Source organism: Semicossyphus pulcher, unplaced genomic scaffold (genome assembly GCF_022749685.1).
Source record: "Semicossyphus pulcher isolate SPU_LCO1_2020_fin unplaced genomic scaffold, fSemPul1.0.p SCAF_1, whole genome shotgun sequence".
In the NCBI taxonomy this organism is placed as follows: Eukaryota; Metazoa; Chordata; class Actinopteri; order Labriformes; family Labridae; genus Semicossyphus; species Semicossyphus pulcher.
This window is the reverse complement of record NW_027211603.1, coordinates 28,523,475-28,543,090: the sequence shown is the minus strand read 5'-3', so window position 1 is coordinate 28,543,090 and position 19,616 is coordinate 28,523,475. Positions and strand designations below refer to the sequence as shown.

Genomic DNA, 19,616 nt, shown 5'->3' with positions numbered 1-19,616 from the left:
CAGGAGGGAAAAACTGTTTTGGAAAATATCTGTGTACACATAGACATGGCCTTGCATGCAAGAGATTACATCACAATAAGCAAAACACCCGTGTAAGCCCTGTATCTCTGGTGCAGAAGAGCCTAACCTAAAAGAGTTACAAAATATTTCATTTATTTTTTTACACATTAAGTTGTTTTGGATCTATATGTTTTTTTGTCTATTAAGCTGTAGAAAAAAAACACGTCACATGACACTACTGTACCCATTTCTTTTAGAGAGCTGAAAGGGTTACAGCGGCACTCATGTTGGTTCATACTGACTGGCTTTCTTTTAGATCAGCAGAAGAATCTTTAGATAGTAGATCAGTAGTAAACAAGCAAAGAGCTCAGGACTATATTCCTGTGATCATAAAACCTTTAAGAATGTTAGAAATGCTGCTACAGAGGAAATAAGGGCCCTGTTGTACATACAGTAGTACTATGTTAGTTACTATAAAGCCTCATTCACAGTTACTGTACTTAGGAAGTAACTGATGATGTGTTTTGTGACTCTGGGCCAGCAGAGATGCTGGGATGTGAAACGCTGGTTGGAATGAAGTCATTTGGCCGAACGCCTGTTTCCATCTGAGGCCAGAGGAAACCGTTAGCCCAGCGCTGCCTTTTTCCCACACCACCATATCTCTGCCTCTCTCTCTCTCACTCCTTCACTCTCTCTCTCTCTCTCACACACTGTCATCCCTGCTATTTCACTCGCCGGGTGAAAAGAGGAGCTGACATCAGGAGCAAGTTTAGAAAGTGACAATAGACTGAAGAGAGGTGTTACAGAAAGCAGAGCCATCCACTTCATAGATGTTTTCCTTTCTGTACCTCCCAGGCGGACTCTGGATGTCACAACTATCAGACAGCATGACGGTCACCATGACGCACTGCAGGTCAGCGGTTAAGTGTTTGGATTATAGTTAATACTCATGTGGAAATTATTCACTTTGAGTCATTAGCTTAGATTGAATTACATCGGTCCTGTTTAGTTGATGCTTATTAGTTAGTACTTGCTAAGTAAAGTCCAGATTCTATAAGTTTTTTCCACTTTATAAGTCAAGTTAATTTCATTGATAGAGCCCAATATTATAAATCACAGGCTTTACAATCTGTACAACATACCACGACCTCTAACCTTAGGCCCTGACCAAAAAAGCCTTCAGCAAGGAAAATGAAGTGGAGGAAAATAAACAGAGGGGGGACAGAAATGATGCAATAGATGAGTGTAGTAGCTGTAATCACATAGGGGCGATCAGGGTGTACAGTATATGAAGATAAAAGGATGATGTGCTTTCAGTTCCTCTATACAGACATAAAGTTTAGACTTCTAAAGCAGTTTATAACACGAGTCTCATTACAGTAAAAGTTAAATACAGTCTAATGACATGCACTTCTGTTTATTTGCAGTGACAGATTTGCTTAAACACAGCCTCACAGAGCTACCAGCGGGGCTCTACACTCTAAAGTAGTAAATCTGTTCAATGCTAACACCAGTCTGCTAACACACTGACAATCCAAATGTTTAGCAGGTGTCATTTTTACCAGGTTTACCAACTCAGCTCAACTTGTAGCATGCTAATATCTACCAATAACAGTTTAACATTAATTACAGCTGCTTCTTACACAAGTGTGTTGCATTCACTTGAATTAATATTCTTTCAAAATCCTGCGATTAGCTTTTATTACACGAATGATGGATTTTGTCCCACCTGTTGAGTTTAATACGGTTTTATTTTGAGACACTGGGAGATAATTGTGTCTTTAAGTTAGATAGATGTTATTGTTGTTAGTCAGACTGATCAAGCAGCAGCGGGAAGACCCACTTAAAAATGCTGATTGCCTCTATTCCCATTGCCAGTGAAGTATCCTCCTTTCAGTCTCTTTTCTGCTGCGTCATGAAACAGGGATAGTAAACAGTGAAGATGTTTTGGTGGTTAGGTCTTTATTGTATCTACTACTCATTCAGTCTGTTTATCAAACTCAGCGACGACATATTTAGAACAATGTTCGAGCGCTGCTCGGACGGAGACGGGCGGAATTTGTAGCTGAGATGACGAGGAGTCGCAGAAGTTACAGATGGAGCATAACATCGCACCGGAGAGGGCGGAGATTAGCGTGTCGACACAGGTTTTGTGTTCCCATCAATGACGATCAGAGCCGAGGCGATAATTACCCGAGTCTACTGCAGAGTCATTTGACCTGGGTCTGAATGCCGATTGTAACCTTTCCCAGCCGGGTGTTAGTGGGTTTTTGGACCAGCGGGAAAGCGGCTTCAGTGTGTGCACGAGAGCCTCTCGCAGGGTTTCAAAGTATCTCATTGATTCGGAAAACCAGCAATTTTTTTGAATGAAAACTTTTCCCATAATTTGGACATAATCAACTCATTAATTCAGAAACAGAGCTTTTTTTTTTTAAGTGAATGCAGTACGCTGTCGTAGTTTGGGGTGGAAATGTCAAAACTTCTGAAGGTGTTTGTTCAGAAACCACGGGCAGCTGACAGAATATGACTGAACATGCAGGTAGCACTGGATGAAAAGTGCGTGAATCACCAAAGTTATTGCAGTTCATCCTGAGGAAACATGACTGTCTGCATCAGATTTCATTATAACCCTTAATCTGAGTGGTAATCTAACTGTTGAGACATTTCAGTCCGGACAAAGTGTTGGATCAGACAACCAACAAACAGGCTGACATGCCATCCGTACCACTCTGTGCTGCTAGCATGGCCTTCAAAGCAAAACAGAGAAACACATATGAACATCATATCCACTGAGCTAATCAACTGAATTGACTGCACAAGTAATAAAGTATAAACATTGGTTGGAGCAGGTTAATAACTGTGTACAGGAATTCTACTATGACTGATATCACAACATCAACAGGATTCACTGCTGACATTGAACTTTAAACAGCACTTGTAGCTGCTAAAGGATCCCATTCAGAAAGATTGCAGTTCAAATAGTTACACAGAAGCTTCAAGGTAAGGCAACAGGAGCTTTGACTTTTTAAGAACGTCAGTGGACGTTAAATTCTGTTTTAGCTTTATACTCTTTTAGACAACTCTCCTGACCAGAGAGTCCAGGACAGACCTTAAACTGCCTGAGCCTCATTAACTTTCATACACTGTTATTCCACAGAGATGGATGGAGTGCAGCATGCATCCAGAAACCACACTCCACCCCAAAATAATCAGCACTCTGCGTGTGCAGGGCCACTATCAACAACCATGCAATCATCTCCCAGGGTGCAACACAGCAAACCCCATCACAACACCCCGGGCGGACGACTGCAGGTCTGCCCGAACACGCTGGAGCACAGTGAGACAGTTTTGATCATGTTTTACTTAAGAGGAAACTTTTCCTCCACGATTCCTCGGAAGACGTGTGATCAGGCCTTCAGAAACAAACTGTCTGAGGAGCTTCAGCTGTTAAATTACTTCCCAGGACTCTCTTAATTCCACGTTATTACTTCATTAATTAGATTTGACCTCCTTTTTACAGCTTCCTTTTATGATTTCAGCCTTTTTTTATTCCCTACTTTGCTTTTAATGCTCTTGCCATTATCTTTTATCTGTTTGAAGCACTTAACAACTGTGTTTTCAAAGCTTCTCTTCAAATGACTGTTATTACCAAAGCAGTACCAGTATTATCAAACCAAGCAACTTTGTTTGAAAGTGCCGATGTGTTTGCCTACCTTAATCAAAACCACGTCTACAGCTCTCTCTCCTTTGGCACAGAGGCTGTACCTCCGCTTGTGTCGTTCGTACATTGTCCCTTAAATATCCACAGCAGACGTAGTGAGCAGGAGGTTACAATCCAGCAGAAACACTGTTGAGGAGAGCTGAAGCTGTCTGCTAAGCTTCACATCTGGACACAGAGGCAGCCTTCTCCCAGACTCAAGCTCTACTCCCTCCCTCCTTCTCCTCCTCCCTCCCTCCCTCTTCTTATCCTCTGTCGCCTCTAAACTCTAAACTCTCCTGACTCACGCTCCTGCTCTCTCTCTCTCTCTCTCTCTCTACCTCAGTAAGTGTTTGAATATCTCTCTCTCATTGTGTAAATCAGGCAGTCAAAGTAGTACATTGTTAAAGCGTGACAGATGGCAGCAGGGCATTATTACTTTACTAGTTAAAGTGATTCAATCATCACACTTCATGCTGCTGAGATTCAACCCCCCCTGCTGGATGAGGATGTACTTGAGGCCACCTGTGAGGCGCCTTCAGGGAGAGACTGCCCCTTTGTCGCATGATGGATACGACCGGAAACTTTACAGTGAAGCAAATTAAATGTACCTCACATTATATGCTCACCCACAAGGGGAGGATACAGAACAGTCCAGCTACTCATCAGAGCCAATCGCATCCATGCCTGTGATCATGATATCTGGATGTTTTTTTATTTTCTATTTTTCTTATAAATTGAAGCAATAATGATAATAATTAATGCTGCAGAATATTTTTTAACGTGTAGAAATGAAGTGTTCATTTAAACACATTGAACTGCATCTTAGAAATAAAGGCGTAGCTTGCTTTGCAAGTCCAATACAATCCAAATGTACAACGAAAGCTGACCAAAGTGCTGCACAATCAAACATTAAAAAAAAGGGGCGCTCGTTTAGCTCAGTTGGTGGAGCAGGCACCCCGTGTATACAGGCTACAGTCCTCCTCACACTGATGGCACTCTCGCTCATCGCATGTCAGCCCTCACTCTCTACTCCGAACATTCCCTGTCTCTCTTCAGCTGTCCTACAAATAAAGCCAAAAGCCCCAAAAATTATCTTAAAAACAAAACATTAAAACATCACAATAAAAGACCAATTTAAAGACAACAGGACCATAAAATAGTAAAAGTGTTAAGACCAGTAGGAAAGAAAATGAAATAAAGTACAGGCAGTGTGGGGGACAGCCGAACATGTGCAGGCAGAGCGTTCCAGAGCTTTGGAGCTGCGACTGAGAAGGCTCGGTCACCCTCTGAGCTTCAACAGCAGTAGCAGCTTTTAGCATCTGCCATCCTGTCTGTTTTGCTTTCTGGCTCACAAGTTAGAGACTTGTTTAAGTGGCGTCATACACAGAGATGTGTTGTGTTTTATGGTGTATACAGGCCGAGTCTTGTCATGTGATGGCATGCATCTTAACATATTTGAAGCAGCCAAGACTTAGCTCTTTTTCAGGAATAGTTGCAGCTAGAGGAGGGACAAATTATTGATACAGCAATATATCGTCGTCCTGACTCCTGCAATACAATTATGGAAAGGCTGGCACCAAATATCCCTATTTTAATTGACATATGTACTCACCGCGTCACTACTACTACTATTATATGATTGTCTTGCAATATATAAATTATCGCAGAATCGCTGTATCATGTTATCGTGGGCAATGTATCGCGTATTGTTAGTTACCTGCAACTCCCTCCCCTAGTTGCAGCAGTTTAGAAGCTACATGTAGCAGTGAGTGAAGTATTATCAAATAACTTAATAACAAAGGAGCACTATTAACATGAAAATCTCCAAATGAAAACGCTAATGTAATGTGGAGATGGATAATGTAGCGAAGTTTCAAGTCTTGAATATAAGTGCCAAATTTCAGAATATTTCATCATTATTTTCCCTACTTTTCTCTGGAGAAGGACCCCAATGCTCTGCTCCCCGCTGTCATTTTCCTCACATTTTGTTATTGTATTTAATGATGACAAAGATACAATACAAAAACCAATGATAAATGAGCGTAAGAGACAGCCTGTAAAATGTGGATGAGCACCTCCTGGCTGGCTTTGATCTCGGGTCCTGCCGGCCAATAGCACGAAGGCGTGAATCCTGGCAGGCCACAAACAAATCAAGCTCTCCTCTTATCCAAACTCACAGAGCGCCAGGTGTTTCAAAGTTCATGGAGACACTACGATCAATCCGTTGGACCAAATGAGCCACAGAGTTTGCACAGAAACTTTGAATATAAACTTCTGTTCGATAGATCTTTGTGATTTTCACGCCTGCCTCTAAGTCCGCACTGAGAACATCAAGCGAACACATGCAACAGGAGGTGTTTTCCTTTAGGAAGCCGTGCAATAAAACGGTACGCACAAGGGGATAAAAGAAGGACCATTCTCCCTGTTACAAGTCAGTGTGCTATATAAAAGCTTGACGCTGTTATTTTTGAGGTCACATCGTTACATAATGTTGCTTGAATTCCCCAAGCAGCTTCCCAGCCTGTATTACTCCATCTTTCAACACCAGGAGGTGGTTACACAGCACACAGGCGCATTCTTACTCACACACAAACACATAAAGGAGTCACGTTAAAAGACACAAGCTGCTATTCACATTGCCTTAACCACTGACATTACAAAACACTCTGTATTAAGAACAGCAGTCATTAATACAACTGGCAGATGTTTCTCATCAGTTACTGAGGCTGCCTCAAGAGTCTAAATACGTCCTTCTCACAACATAAGTAGCTATTAATTCTCCATATTTGTACGTCATATATCATGAGAACTGGTAAAAGCAAAGGAACAAGCGAGGAAAGCAAGAACACAAACAGGAAGTTGAAGTGTATGCTGTTCTGAGGGCACTGTGACCGATCATAACAGTAAAGAAAAACTACTTTTCACTTCTGTAGAAACAGAGAAAATGTTTCCCCCAGGTTCAGTACATACAGCAGAGAAGTCAAGCCTGGCCAGTCTGGTAAATAATACTGTGATTTATAGGCTGTATTACACATTATATATTATATTGTTAGGGCTGCCTTCCCTGGCCCTCGGCTGTGGAGTTCACACCCATCGATGAGCTGTTGGAAAATGCAATATCACAGGTAAAATCTCCAGAGCTGCCGCTGCGTTCACGGTGTTGTTGCAGAGCAAAGCTGTGAATGCACACTAAGCAACGCTGGTGGATTAAAGTGTTTATTGAACAGGCCTTGACAGCAGGGTATTTAAGTTGACTGTTGCTGTTTAGTCTTACAGCAGGTGTTTAAATGACTTCTCTGGAGGGATGCACGATATACATCCGCCCGATCGGCAGATAATAGGAATATTTGATTATTATTTATTATTCCGACAATACAATTTGATCCGATAAAAACAACCGATAATAATAACTTTCCTTTACTCATTAACAAGCCTACACATTCCGACACAGCATCACCGCTGTGTTGATGTTTACATTTAGAGGAGTTAGCCACCGCTATCTAACACCATTATCGCTCAGCAGAACTCGGTGTAATCTTTGTTTTTACAGTCTGGGAAAAAAAACAATCAAGCACCACCTGTGATATCTTCAGAAAAGTGAAGTTCGATTTCAGTCTGCGCTAGCCGCTGCACTTTCTGACACAAACAGCTGACATACGGCATAAAACACATGAAGGAAAACAATGTCCTCTGGTCCCCACTGTGAACGGCACTTTGTTGTTTCCATAATATTCTATTCTATTTTGTTTGTTGTCTCTTTTAACCGCTGACACAAACAGCTGATCGATAGCGTGCGCTGCATGCGTAGGTATACAGGGCCGTTGTGCAGAGTGAGGCATCCTGCCGAGGGAAAGGGCTGTTGTCTACTGTACGTAGTACACTTAATATTAGTAAGTACCTCATATAACCCCACTTCAAACAAACCAAACTATCCCTTTAGGTTTTTTGATGTTCTTTGTTAAAGTAAATAAAAATTTACTTTGTACTTTTTACTTTGTTAAATTAAAAAACGAATGACGATTGAAGATTCAGGACTGTTCTGGTTTCTGTGTGTGAATAATAGTGATGTCAGTTAAATTTGCTAAGTATAGAATATGAATATATATCTAGCTTTGCTCACTTCATCTTGTGTCATCTAGTGTGCATAAACATTACACATTATTAATGTTTTAAAATACAAAAATTTGGAAAAAAATATATTGGTAATCTAATCGGTATCAGCCATCAGGGGCAGGTAATTATCTGTGTCAGCTCAAAAACATCCTTATCCTGCATCCCTACTTCTCTGCATGCACGCGCTTAATTGCAAAAAAAAAAAGATTATCTCCTGTCTAGGGATATTAATAGTTAACAGTTTAACTGTTGACTGATAATAAGAATGTTAACTGATTAACATGATTAAACAGTTTTTAAAATAAAACTGAAAACACAAAGCTTTGTTGCAGATCTCTGCTCCTGGGACATCACGGTACCGTCTGAGCTGGTATTCTCCGCGGCGGGTCTCACAGTCAACAGACTGCGCACCAGACTAACCCCACAGCATGTCCACATGTTGCTATTCCTTCACCAAAACCAGCAGACAAACTGTCTCCTACATAATGACTGGTGTAGGCCTGGCCTTGTTATTTTCTACTGTTAACGTATTGAATGTTATTAATTAGTCATTAATTATTTAAAACTCCAGACACAGTGTCAGGATCGGACAGGATCTTATGTTTATTGTGTTGTTGTTTATTGTATGTTTATGTTATTGTGTGTTTCTTTGTGCTGACCATCAAAGAAAGGTCGGGTGTACATGTTTATTTACTGCTGGATCACATGGTTGTATTCTCCAGAGGTGCGTTATGGACACAGGACAGTATATTAGTATCCACGGTGCCACAGGTAGTTATGTCTGAGGATTATAATAAATGTACCTCCTTAGTTGCGTCTGTGAGTGCGAGTGTGTTTTTTCTGCAAGTATTAGAGAGAGCGTGCATCAGAATGAGCGCGCATGGTGGAGAGCTTGTTGTCGGTCTCCGGCTGTTTGTTTCGTTAACAGTTAATGACCTTTAACAGAGGTCGGTTATCGCTCAGAAAAAAAAAATCTAAATTAGCATCCCTACTCCTGTCTATATTTCGAGAAGAGTTCTCACAGCTGCTGGTGAAACCCATGTTGTCAGAGCACGATAAAGAGTTATGTTCTTATATTTATTAACTGCAAAAGATGTCACACTAAGGTGGTTCAACCGGGATTAGATTATCAGCCGTCTAATAGCTTACATCGGGACGCTCTTTGTTATCATAATTACTTCATTAACCTTACATCTGATTTAATTTAATAATGTGTTGTTGCTGTCATTTAGATTCACTTATCCAGCATGTTTTATTCTTAGCTCTTGATTAAAGTATAAATAGAGAGCCTGATATATATTATATCTTTATTACCACATTGTAATTTTTTCTTTTCTTAGGTTCTTTAAATTTCCAATCACAAATATCCACTTATTATAATATTGTATTGTGAACTGAGGGTTAAAATGTATTGTATAATAAGTGTAATATAAATCTTGATGGTTGCTGTAACGTTAAATATAAAGCTTCTTCTTACGAAGGTAACAGTATCTATTTATCACTACTTGAGTCTGTAAACAGGCTGTTCTTCACCTCCTACACTTCTACAGTTTGCTCAGCAGCAGCATGAATCAAAGTCTCCTGCTCATCACAGAAATGACAGCAGATTTGATCAGGATCAAATGGCAGGTCATTAAATGCTCCCTCTGGTCAAAGGGAAAAGCTAAATCGTCGGCATTGATGCTACATCGCCCTCTGCTGGCGACCCCTGCACCCTGCACTCTGTGTGTATTTTTCTCCTGCAGTCAAACATCTGGCATTCAGAACAAGCCACTGACCTAAACCGCAACCCAGGAATAAGCAGAGCCACTCCAGTCTATGGCTGCTGAGGAATCTGTTAGTCAGCAACATTTCAGAGTAAAAGCCTCGTCTGCTGAAGATCGCATCCATGTGCTGCGTGCCCGAGCTGGGGCGGCTGCACAGAGCTGCAAAACATGGCTTACAGGATGAGATGGGGGGCAAACTGCATATACTCCTGCAGGTTGTGTATTTCTTGTTGAATGACTGCACTAATCAAAATTACAAAAGAAAAACATATAAAAAGCTGTCTCTTAAGTTTTTACTTAAATGGACAAATGTTCCAGGTATCAATATTCCTGAACACCCTGCAAATCTCTAGCTGGCACGTTAGGCTGCTCATAAACAAAGCCTGTTCTTCTTCTCCCAAATGTATGGTCGACCTAACTTAAGATATCCGTCAGGTATTCTTGCCAAATATTAAAACACAAGATGTTAAAAAAAAAGTTAAGGTCTGGACTTCACAGGAGCCCTGATTTATTTCATTAAACATGAATGCATGTTTCTTTTTGCTCATAGTTCTGATCACATTCTGTGAAGATGAGAAGTAAAAGTTTTACTACTTTTGAACTACAGGTGCATGGTTGTTACATGCAAATAGTATATGGACTGCACTTACATCGCGCTTTTTTTCTTCCGACCTCTCTAAGCGCCTTTACACTACATGTCACATTCACCATTTCACACACACGTTCACACGCTAATGGCAAAAGATCTAATGCATCTATAATCTATGCATTCATACCCGATGGCTATGCCCAGGGAAGCAATTTGGGGTTCAGTGTCTTGCACCAAGGACACTTAGACATGAGACTGCAGCAGTCAGGGATCAAACCTTCAACCTCCCGATTTAGAGACGGCTGACTCTACCACTGAGCCACAGCCGCCCCAGGCAAACACGATGCAGAATGATTAAACTGTTCACGATGGAAATCAATTGCAGCATCATCATTTAAACACAGGACTGAGATTGTGCACTGCACTGCATGTTGCACGCTATAGTTGTTGAGATCAGCTCTTAAAACAAGCGCCACATAAACAATATATAAGTATCAACATGTATACTCACGATATGTATGTATCATGTATGTATACTGTGTGATTAAACCCACTGTCAGTGCATGTTAATCTGCCTTTTACCTGCAGTTATTATTATTATTGTATGTGATGTTTATTGAAACACAGAGATATATGGGTTGGATGGATGTGATTCTAAAGGATGTTAAAAAGGTTAAAAATGTCCTCATGAATATTTGTATCCCTGTGTAATTGTTCTCTTGATATCATTATTGTTGTATTAACAGCCAACACAAGCTTTCCCAGCTATATTTAGAGTGAACTCGGAGCAGAGCAAGCCTTTTTATATTTAGCATTTGACTGATGTGTTTGCTTGATTAGCGCCGCCTGTTTTCCTTTTCCCTCCTGTCAAAAGTCCGTCCTGTACGGTGCGTGTTGTTTTCTGTTCTGGATAAACCCTGCTGATCTGTTTTGATGGCCTCGTAGCACCGGAGCGCTCCTGCTGCTTGGAAGTTTCTAAACGAATCAGACAGACGTTTTTCACCGCAGACAGTTTGGGTTTTATCATAGCAGAAAAGGCCCAGGTGGAACTAATAACATTTTAATGCAGCAATTATAGATGTTATTGGTTACACCTGTGTTTGACAGGCCGAAACATCTGCAGTGAAAAAGATCCACGCAACTTTCTGTTACATTGCATCCCTGCTGATGTAATCGCTCAGAGAGTTTGGTTGACTGTTTGTTCAGTATATCTTCAAGCCAAAGGTTGCTTAGGGTGTTTCAAACATTGGGCAAACATTGACTCATCCTATACTCATGTTAATCAAACCTATGTCTACAACCAAAAACAGCCCGATACCTGATGACGACAGCGGAGACTTTGATCTTACCATGGACGAGTCCGTTTCCTCCGCTGGAACTTTTTCTTCCTCTGCTGCACCGACCGCAGTTTGATCTGACAGGATCACCTCTGGAGAAATGCACACAACACAATACAATCAGTCCTACTGGTAAATCCTCCAAATATAAGAATCAATAACAAGTGTTAAGAGTGAAAGGAGCTGGGACTTGTCTGCCCTCGCTGCAGATACACTCAGGAGTTTGATTGTGTACAATAGTTCTGCAGCAGCTGGGTCTGAAGTTTTTATGTACTATTAAACCTCTCCTGAAAGCAAAATTTCCCAGGGGCACAATAACCATTTGGATGTAAATGAATTAATCATACTTTGATTATAAAAACAGAAACTGAATGGTGCGTTGATGGTGCTGTGTAATTATCTGAGATGGATTAAAAGGAATCCATCTTGGAGGCTTTTGTCAGCACACGACTTAATGAATTCTGAAGGAAGTCGAAAAGTCTGAGAAAAGGCGTTTTTTGTGAATTTATTTGGGAGTAATCGAGGTTGAATACTCACATCTTTATTTCTTTTATTTGATTTTTCAGAACCATGACACACTAAAAGCTCGTCTCTGATGGCCTCTGCTGGCCCGCTGTCAGGCTGTAAATACATCCTCTGGTTTATAATGACACCCCACTCTCTGCGTGACGCACAGCACCAACCTTGCCCTTGACCTTTTCTTTATTGGACTCGGGTCCGGCACAATTATTCCTGATGAGTGAAAATAGCCGACAGAGGAGTGCTGGAAGTTCACTCGGAGAAAGCAGACTCTCACTTCCTGCTGCCATCAGCTGGCTTCGTGTGTATGTTTGTTTTAGAAAAGCCAGCCTTCTAGCTGTGCATCTGAGACTCGGTCACATGCACGGGTAATGTGACCTTGCCTGCTGACATGCAGGACACTGCAGCCGGAGACTAGCACAAAACATATGAACATAAAGGGAAGTGTTGTCAAACTACACACGGCCTCAGGTATCAAAGATACATAACAGCTCAATACTTCCTGTTATGTAACATGCCACAATGTATCCAGTGTCCTTGCAGGAAGTGATGCAGCAAAACTATTGTGCTTATGTCACTTTTTAGGCAAAGTGTTTTGCAAAGAATGACTAAAAGCTAAATCCTCATTAGAGAAACAATTGGAGCCAAAAACACTACGCAAATAATGTCTTCACAACGGCAATACATCACAACAAGACGTCAGAGAATAAACGAAATACCTCTGTAAGCACAATTATGGTGAGCTACCTTGCATTTAGCTTTGCGGAGCTATTGTCATTAATCACCAGAGGAAGAGTGAATCTGATTTAGCATATTTGTTTAGGAACAAGACGTTGACAAACATATTGCCCCGTGATGTATGCGAGTGTGTGGATCTAGAATAAACCTGGACAGGGATGAAATAAATCACTGTTTGCTCACCTTGAATCGAGCTGTTGTGGGTTTGCGACGCTCCATCTGCTGCGTCAGTCGTCTCATTTTCAACATGAGGTTCACTGGATGCTGAAGGTGGATCATCTTCCAAGGCATTGACATCTGCACTATCTGACAGTGAAGTGATCTGATCCTCTGATTCATCCCCTGTCATCTCTGAATTATCCTGTTGCGGTTGACGTTGCGCCACCTCTTCATCTCCGCTGTTTTCAGCTGGACTGGTGACCTCTGAGTCGTCAGCCTCCGCTGTTTCGCTTTCATTGGCTTCCCCTGTTGGGTCGTCCTCGCTCTCTGCCAACGCTGGGCCTGACAGATTCTCTTTGGAAAGTTCTGGGGCAGATTCCTCCTCTCCTGTCCCCTCAGGGTACAAAGCCTCCATTGTCTGCGTGCTGGGTGACAGTTGTGATTCAGGCTCAGTGCCAGGCTGGCTGCAGTCTGTTTCTGTGGCCGACTCCAAGGGGAGCCCTGCGTCCACTGTTGGTGAGAGTTCACTGCTTTCACAGGGTTCTGACTCGTTCGGTTCCTCCATTTTGGATGAGTCCTGATCCTCTATGCTAGCAGTGTCATGAGTCGGGTGGAATATTTCTGTTGTCGAGCTTGCGACTGATTGGAAGCTGGCATCGTCATCACTAGAGATGGACTGGGTCATCCCTGGCATGATTTCAGGTGAAGGCTCAGGTGATGGATCGGTCCGTACATCATCCAGAGAGATATCAACTGTATTGTAAGGTTCATACATTGGCAAAATGGTCCTTTCGATAATGTATCCAGAGGGTTCGGCTAAGTCCTCACCATCCTGCTCCTCACTATTCGTTCCAGTACAATTCCCAGAGTGACAGCCAGTTTCTGGAGCCGATCCCCTCTCCTGCTCTGTCGAGTAATCCCCACCAGCTGTTTCCTGGTTTTGTTCCAGGCTGTTTATGTCTGATGGAGGTTCCCCCTCGTGGAGGCCTTTTATCAAGAGACATGGAACAACAGATTCATGCTCCTCGGTTACATCACCGCGGTCTATCAGCGATGGGCCGGGGAGCTCCCCTGGGGTTGATACAGGGTCTGCAAACTCTTCACTTTCTGCCTCCTGCTCGTCTAAAAAGGGGCCGTCGCAGGGCTCCTGGCTGAGTTTCATCTCTCCCTCCCCGACGTTCTCTCCTTCCTGACAGCAATCCTTCCTTTTAGAATCAGATTCAGATACATCGGAGCTTTTTGACGACGGCGACTGGCCCATGTCTAAAGCTTTCTCGTCTCCACTGGGCGTTATAAGATCTGTAGCTTCTGCGTTGGTCTCCTCCTCCCTCCCTCGAGCTGTGCTGTCCTCTGCTTCCTGCTCTGATCTTTCCTCTCCCTCCGTGGTCTCCTGTCCTTCCCCAATCACAGCCTCTCCTCTATCAGTTTCCTCTGCCTGTTTACCACAGCCTGCTGGTGCTTGGTTTCCCACAGTTTCTGCTTCTTCACACAAGCTCAAACTCTGGGAGGAAACATCAGGCTGCTCCCTTCCCTGCTCCGTTTTGCAGTAATCTCTCCCAGTGTTTGAACTGAGACACACCCATTCCTCTGGGGGGCCGAGGCCATACTCCTGGGTATGCACTTCTGACTTTGGAGTACTCAAAGACAAACTCCTGTCTTTCTCTTCATTCCCATTCTCGCCATGTCCACAATCAACACTACTGCTGCTTTCCACTGAGCAGTTTTCTACCCAGCTCCCCTCTGTTGTCAGATTCAGGCACTCTGATGTTGTAGAAAGCTGCTGTAGTCGCTCCAGACAGGTTGTCTCTGTATCTACACCTTCACAGCATTCAGCAGCTGTGAGCAGAGAATCAAACTGCAGCTCCAGCACAGAAACTCCCTGCAGAATACAGAAAAGACGGAGGATAAACGTTAGCTTTTCCCTCAGAGAAACCAACAGAGCTGCTCTCTAGTTCTTATCAATCGCCAGCTCTGTGATTGCATAAGGTGTTCCACCGGTTATACAAACTAAGCTTGAAGGTTAAAAAAATGAGGGCAGTGAAAAGACAAACAATCCAACAATGTTCGGCAGCAGCACACGTCCTGGAAGAGGCCGGCTCGAGAAGAGATAGCGTGCTAAAAGGGCAGGGTGGCATGACTCACCTTGGCGTGGAGGTGGCGAATCAGGTGCAGAAGCTGCTCGACGCTCCTCTGAAGGGTCGGGGGGTCGTGGCCTGGGTGGATGCTCAGCGTCAGAGTGTGTGTGTTCAGCCTGGGGAGGTGGCAAAACACCTGGGCGTCGGTAGAAACAGGCTGTTCGGTCTCAGTCCCTTTGTCCGTGTCTGTGTCCGTCTCAGCCCTGCCGTGAAATAAACACTTAGATCATCCTGAAGTTGTAGCGTGATTGGCTAACACAGCACTGCTCAAGAGAAAGTTTAAACAGTGATGTCAGCTGATCTACACTCCCCTTTTTTCTTTACATAGTGCATCCACGTGCATAGCAGATTTTTTTCCCTCCAGCTGCTGTGGTTATGTTTAGTCTATTTGAGGAGATTATCAGGTAATCAAGCATCCTGTAGAGGTGCTGTAATGGAGTACCGAGTAAACATTAAAAGGCTGCGGCCTGTCAAGCAACATGTGTTTCTCTTCTTCCCCAGTAGAAAAATACACCCTCCAATACCCACCTAAAGACCACTCCTAGCTGATAAGATTTCCAGGAAAACCTCTCTCCCCCTGCCGCATTAGCTCCAAGTGTTGAAGGTAAAAGTATGCGCAGTGTTTCTTGTTCATACAGACAGTGCTGCAAAGGGGAGACACCTCCCAGCCAGGCTGATCTGTTTGCGTAATGTTGGGTGGATTGCTTTAGCTGCGAGGCCCGGCAGCTGAGGTCACCAGCCGGGCCGCGAGTGACTTCACTCTTCATGAGGGAGATGTAATTACCAACGCATAAAGACAGAGCTGTAAGTTGTAAAGCGCATATGGTAATGAGCGAGCTCCCTAAGTGGTAGTTGTCTCTCAGCTAGTGGCGTCTTCATTTTGAGTTAAGCGAAAACTATTCTGCAGCAGATAAGTGGAGTGCTTAAAAGACATAAAAAGGGGCCGTTTCCACTTTAGGCCATTTGCCAAAAGCTGTTTTCCCCCCTCAGTTTAATGTTTCACTAAAAGAGGCTGAAAAGAATTCGACCTCACTTGTCACTCAGGTATTATAAGGGATAATACCTGACAAGTGTAAATAAAACACATACATCCTCTTGTCATTACACACTGCAGTGTGTGTGGGTTGAAGTAAAGTTACACACTGTGAGATGTGGGGAGATTCAATAGGTCAGAAGACACACAAGTTGTAAGCGAGGCTTTTGTGTTGTGAACGGTTCCCATCTCTCCGGATTCTCTTGAAACAATACTGACAGCACACAACTTTTCAATTTGCCTTCAACAATCCCTCTGCAGCTGAAAGTGCTAACCTCTGCTGCACCGGGCTTTGTGGTGATGTTCTTTGGATTCTCCCATTGTTCGCTGAAGATAACAGACAAACAAGGCTGCCCTAAAAGAACCACACTATCTGTCCTCTGATGTATTGACATGAGACTGTTTGTGCTGAGAGGAGGGCAACGTTCACTGAAACCCATCAGCGTGTCACACGCTGTGCTCATGTTTTACATGTTCTTTTCTTTTCTCTTGTGTTGTTATTGTCTGTAAATGCGATGCTCTCATTGCTTACTCTGTGAGGAGCTCCAGCAGGCGTTCGTGTCCTCGCTGGGCTGCAATGGCGGAGGGGGTGTGGCCTTGCCTGTTGGCCAATCGCAGGGCCTCTCTCGCTCCAGACCGCTGCAGTAGGAAGTGCGTGACCCGAAAAAGACCCCGACGTGCTGAGAAATGCAGCAGAGTCTCCTGAGGGTCCAGGTCTGAGGGGGAGGCGGAGGCAAAAAATATACACATAAATACAAAAATACAGAAACAACCACTCACACAAAAGAATGCAGAAGTCTGGGCAGACAATTTGTGGCACAGTAGCTGACATACCATCACTTCCTGCAGCTTGGCAACACCACGGTGCAGTCTAATTAAACCAGTACAGGGTACACAGTGATCCAGTAAAAACAAACCTTTACACACTGAAGCCAACAAACCAATTGCCAGTATTTGTGAACTGGCCGTTTCTGTGCTTGAGAGAACACAATATGTTCCGTTTGGAAAAGCCTCCAGTGAGGGATAATGACAACATCACAGCAACAACAACATCAACAATATTGCTGCATGTGATTAAATCAAAGATCACCATTTAATTTTAACACACAGACCCCCATTTTTAATTTAAGTTCATTAGTGGCTCCATATGTCAGTCAGACTGCTCATAACACCATCACACTGAAACCTTCCCCCTTTGCACAGCAACAAAGGCGATGACAGAGACTCATGGGAACACAAACACACTACGGGGGAGGTACCGGTTTCAATACCATCACCGGTGTCACGTTCTGCCACAACATGGACTTTGCAATACCGTCATTACCAGCATAAACACACACGTTTTAATTTCCGTACACACACATTTTGGTTTAAGTGCTAACACGAGGGAGATTTACTTTGCCCAACACAGACGACCTACGTAACAACCAAAGCAGTGTTTCCCACACAAAGAAGAACAGGAAAAGTCGGCGTGAGGTAGTGTGTGCCAACAGGAAGTAGGATACGGTTGCTTTTGCTTCAAATAGTTACCGTCAACGGGCTGATCATGTTAAACACATTGTAACACTGTCAGAAATGGTAGATGACATACGGTATAAGTAACACAACTGCAGCTATTCCTACTTTTTCACACGGGCCGGGTCAGAGTTGCTGAGCCAGTCCACCATCTACTAAATTCAGATATCTTGAAGCGAGAAGAGGACAGAACAGGACTGAGGGAGGATATTAAGAAGAAAGTCTTAGATTACTTCCCAAAATATCCTTTATTGCTCAGACGCAGGTTGCTTCCAAGACACATGAAGGCCTTTAGCTCACTTTGATTCCTTTTGTGCACAAAAATTTCCTTAAAAATCTGTTTTTTCTCTGCTAAGATGTGTTCCCTTACACTGACAATAAAGCAAAAAGAGCTAGAATCATGTGTTGAGTAGAGTACCTCTTTTCATGTTGCTATAATACCGTTACCACCAAAAGGATGGCAAAAGGATGACCTAAAATACCATGATAGACATTTTAGGTCATATCGGCCCAGCCCTAATACGCAGACAGAGACACCACCATCTTTCTGCCAAAACAACAGGTACTCAGAAAGACTCTGTTAAGCATGGCTGTGTAGTTTGGTCGTGGATCATTCCAGAGATCTTCTCATCTCAAGTTGAATTAGTGTGATTAAATCACTCTCTACATTCACTGGAAAAGATTATTAAAACATTCCTGGCTCTGCAGGAGTTGCTCAATCTTCTCTGCTCATATTAATATATTTTACAGTCTGTCCACTGGATAATTTATTGTTAATTTAACGGGACATTATATAAAAGGGTTGGCTTGTTTAAAAGAATTGGAAATTGTGTCGTTAAAGTTAAACAAATGATCACTTCACAATAAAGGGAAGAACATGCACGTTACTGGATAGAAATAAAAACACTGCAACAAAAGGTGTTTGTAAGTGTCTCCACTTCAGCAGCCAGATGTCTTGTAATGCAGAGTCAGTACAGTGCACACAGGTACATTGAACCAGCTGGTCTGTGGTTATTTATAACAGCAAATATTACACCAGGAAGATAAAATGCCTACAGTACTGCTGCTGAGTCCAGATTTCTGTGGACAGAGTGTTTTATCATGGGTATTAGAAAGACTGTGTTTCACTCTTAAGCTTGTATTTGTCACTGCCTGTGAATAGATGATCTCTTCCACGAGTGTCCATACACCAAACAGATATTTATTAGAGGAAAAAATAAGCAGACTCGTGGTCTTTTTTGGTCAGACAAAGACAAGCAGCTCCATACTGCAAGGTTTCTGTTATTTCCTCTAGAGCTTTAACTGTGCCGTGTGCAGACTTTGACTAAAGCAAATTGGAAAAACTGCTAAAAACTGCATCAGATTTGTATTTTCTGTTACAACCCCACAACAACCATTAGGCCACATTTACAAAGCCGTTTGTGTCTGTTGATGAGAGGTTTCACTCCATTTACCGGGGACCGGTCTGAACCAGCCCTCCCTGATGAACCTCAGAGCCAACTGGTCAAATTTAACGCTCCACTTGGCCGAGCTGGACCGGACTGGAATGCGAGGTGCCAAACAGCAGCAGGAAATGCTCTAATGCTGGGTTTGATGTCGGGTCTTAAAAACTGGCTGCCACTACTTCCAGGAAATTGTGGTGCTATGGCATGTGGGACATACATGTAGTTAGAGCTATTTGGTGCGGTACATGAATCACCAACATGAAGCTGCTGAACAGTATGTTGGGTCACAGCGAGCAGCTGAGACACATCGCTGCACCTTGGTAAGGATCCAGATAGATGAGTACCCTCGCTAGCTTCAAACAACAGCCCATAAAATACTTTCATCCTCAGTTTATCAGTCTTACATTTTTTGGTTAATGAGTTCTTTATTTGGTTCAGAATATTGTCAGAAAATAGAGAAATTATCTCAGCTTTTTTTTTAAAGTAAAGTTTTGCTATTTTTTCCACCAAAATTCAGTTATTCAGAAGCTCTGTTAAAAATAAAATGACACAATATGGAGGAAAGCA

At 42.8% G+C, this 19,616-nt stretch overlaps 1 protein-coding gene across 1 annotated transcript in view; it reads right to left on the bottom strand.

Annotated features, from left to right (window-relative positions):
• LOC138583665 (A-kinase anchor protein 13) overlaps window positions 1–19,616 on the bottom strand; it is a 102,344-nt gene that overhangs the window by 64,763 nt on the left and 17,965 nt on the right. Inside the window, exons 5-8 of the mRNA XM_069655645.1 lie at window positions 16,622–16,805; window positions 15,064–15,259; window positions 12,946–14,800; window positions 11,518–11,597 (exon numbers count right to left, since the gene is read on the bottom strand). Coding sequence (XP_069511746.1) covers window positions 11,518–11,597; window positions 12,946–14,800; window positions 15,064–15,259; window positions 16,622–16,805 — 2,315 coding nt within the window. The remainder of the gene's footprint in view (window positions 1–11,517; window positions 11,598–12,945; window positions 14,801–15,063; window positions 15,260–16,621; window positions 16,806–19,616) is intronic.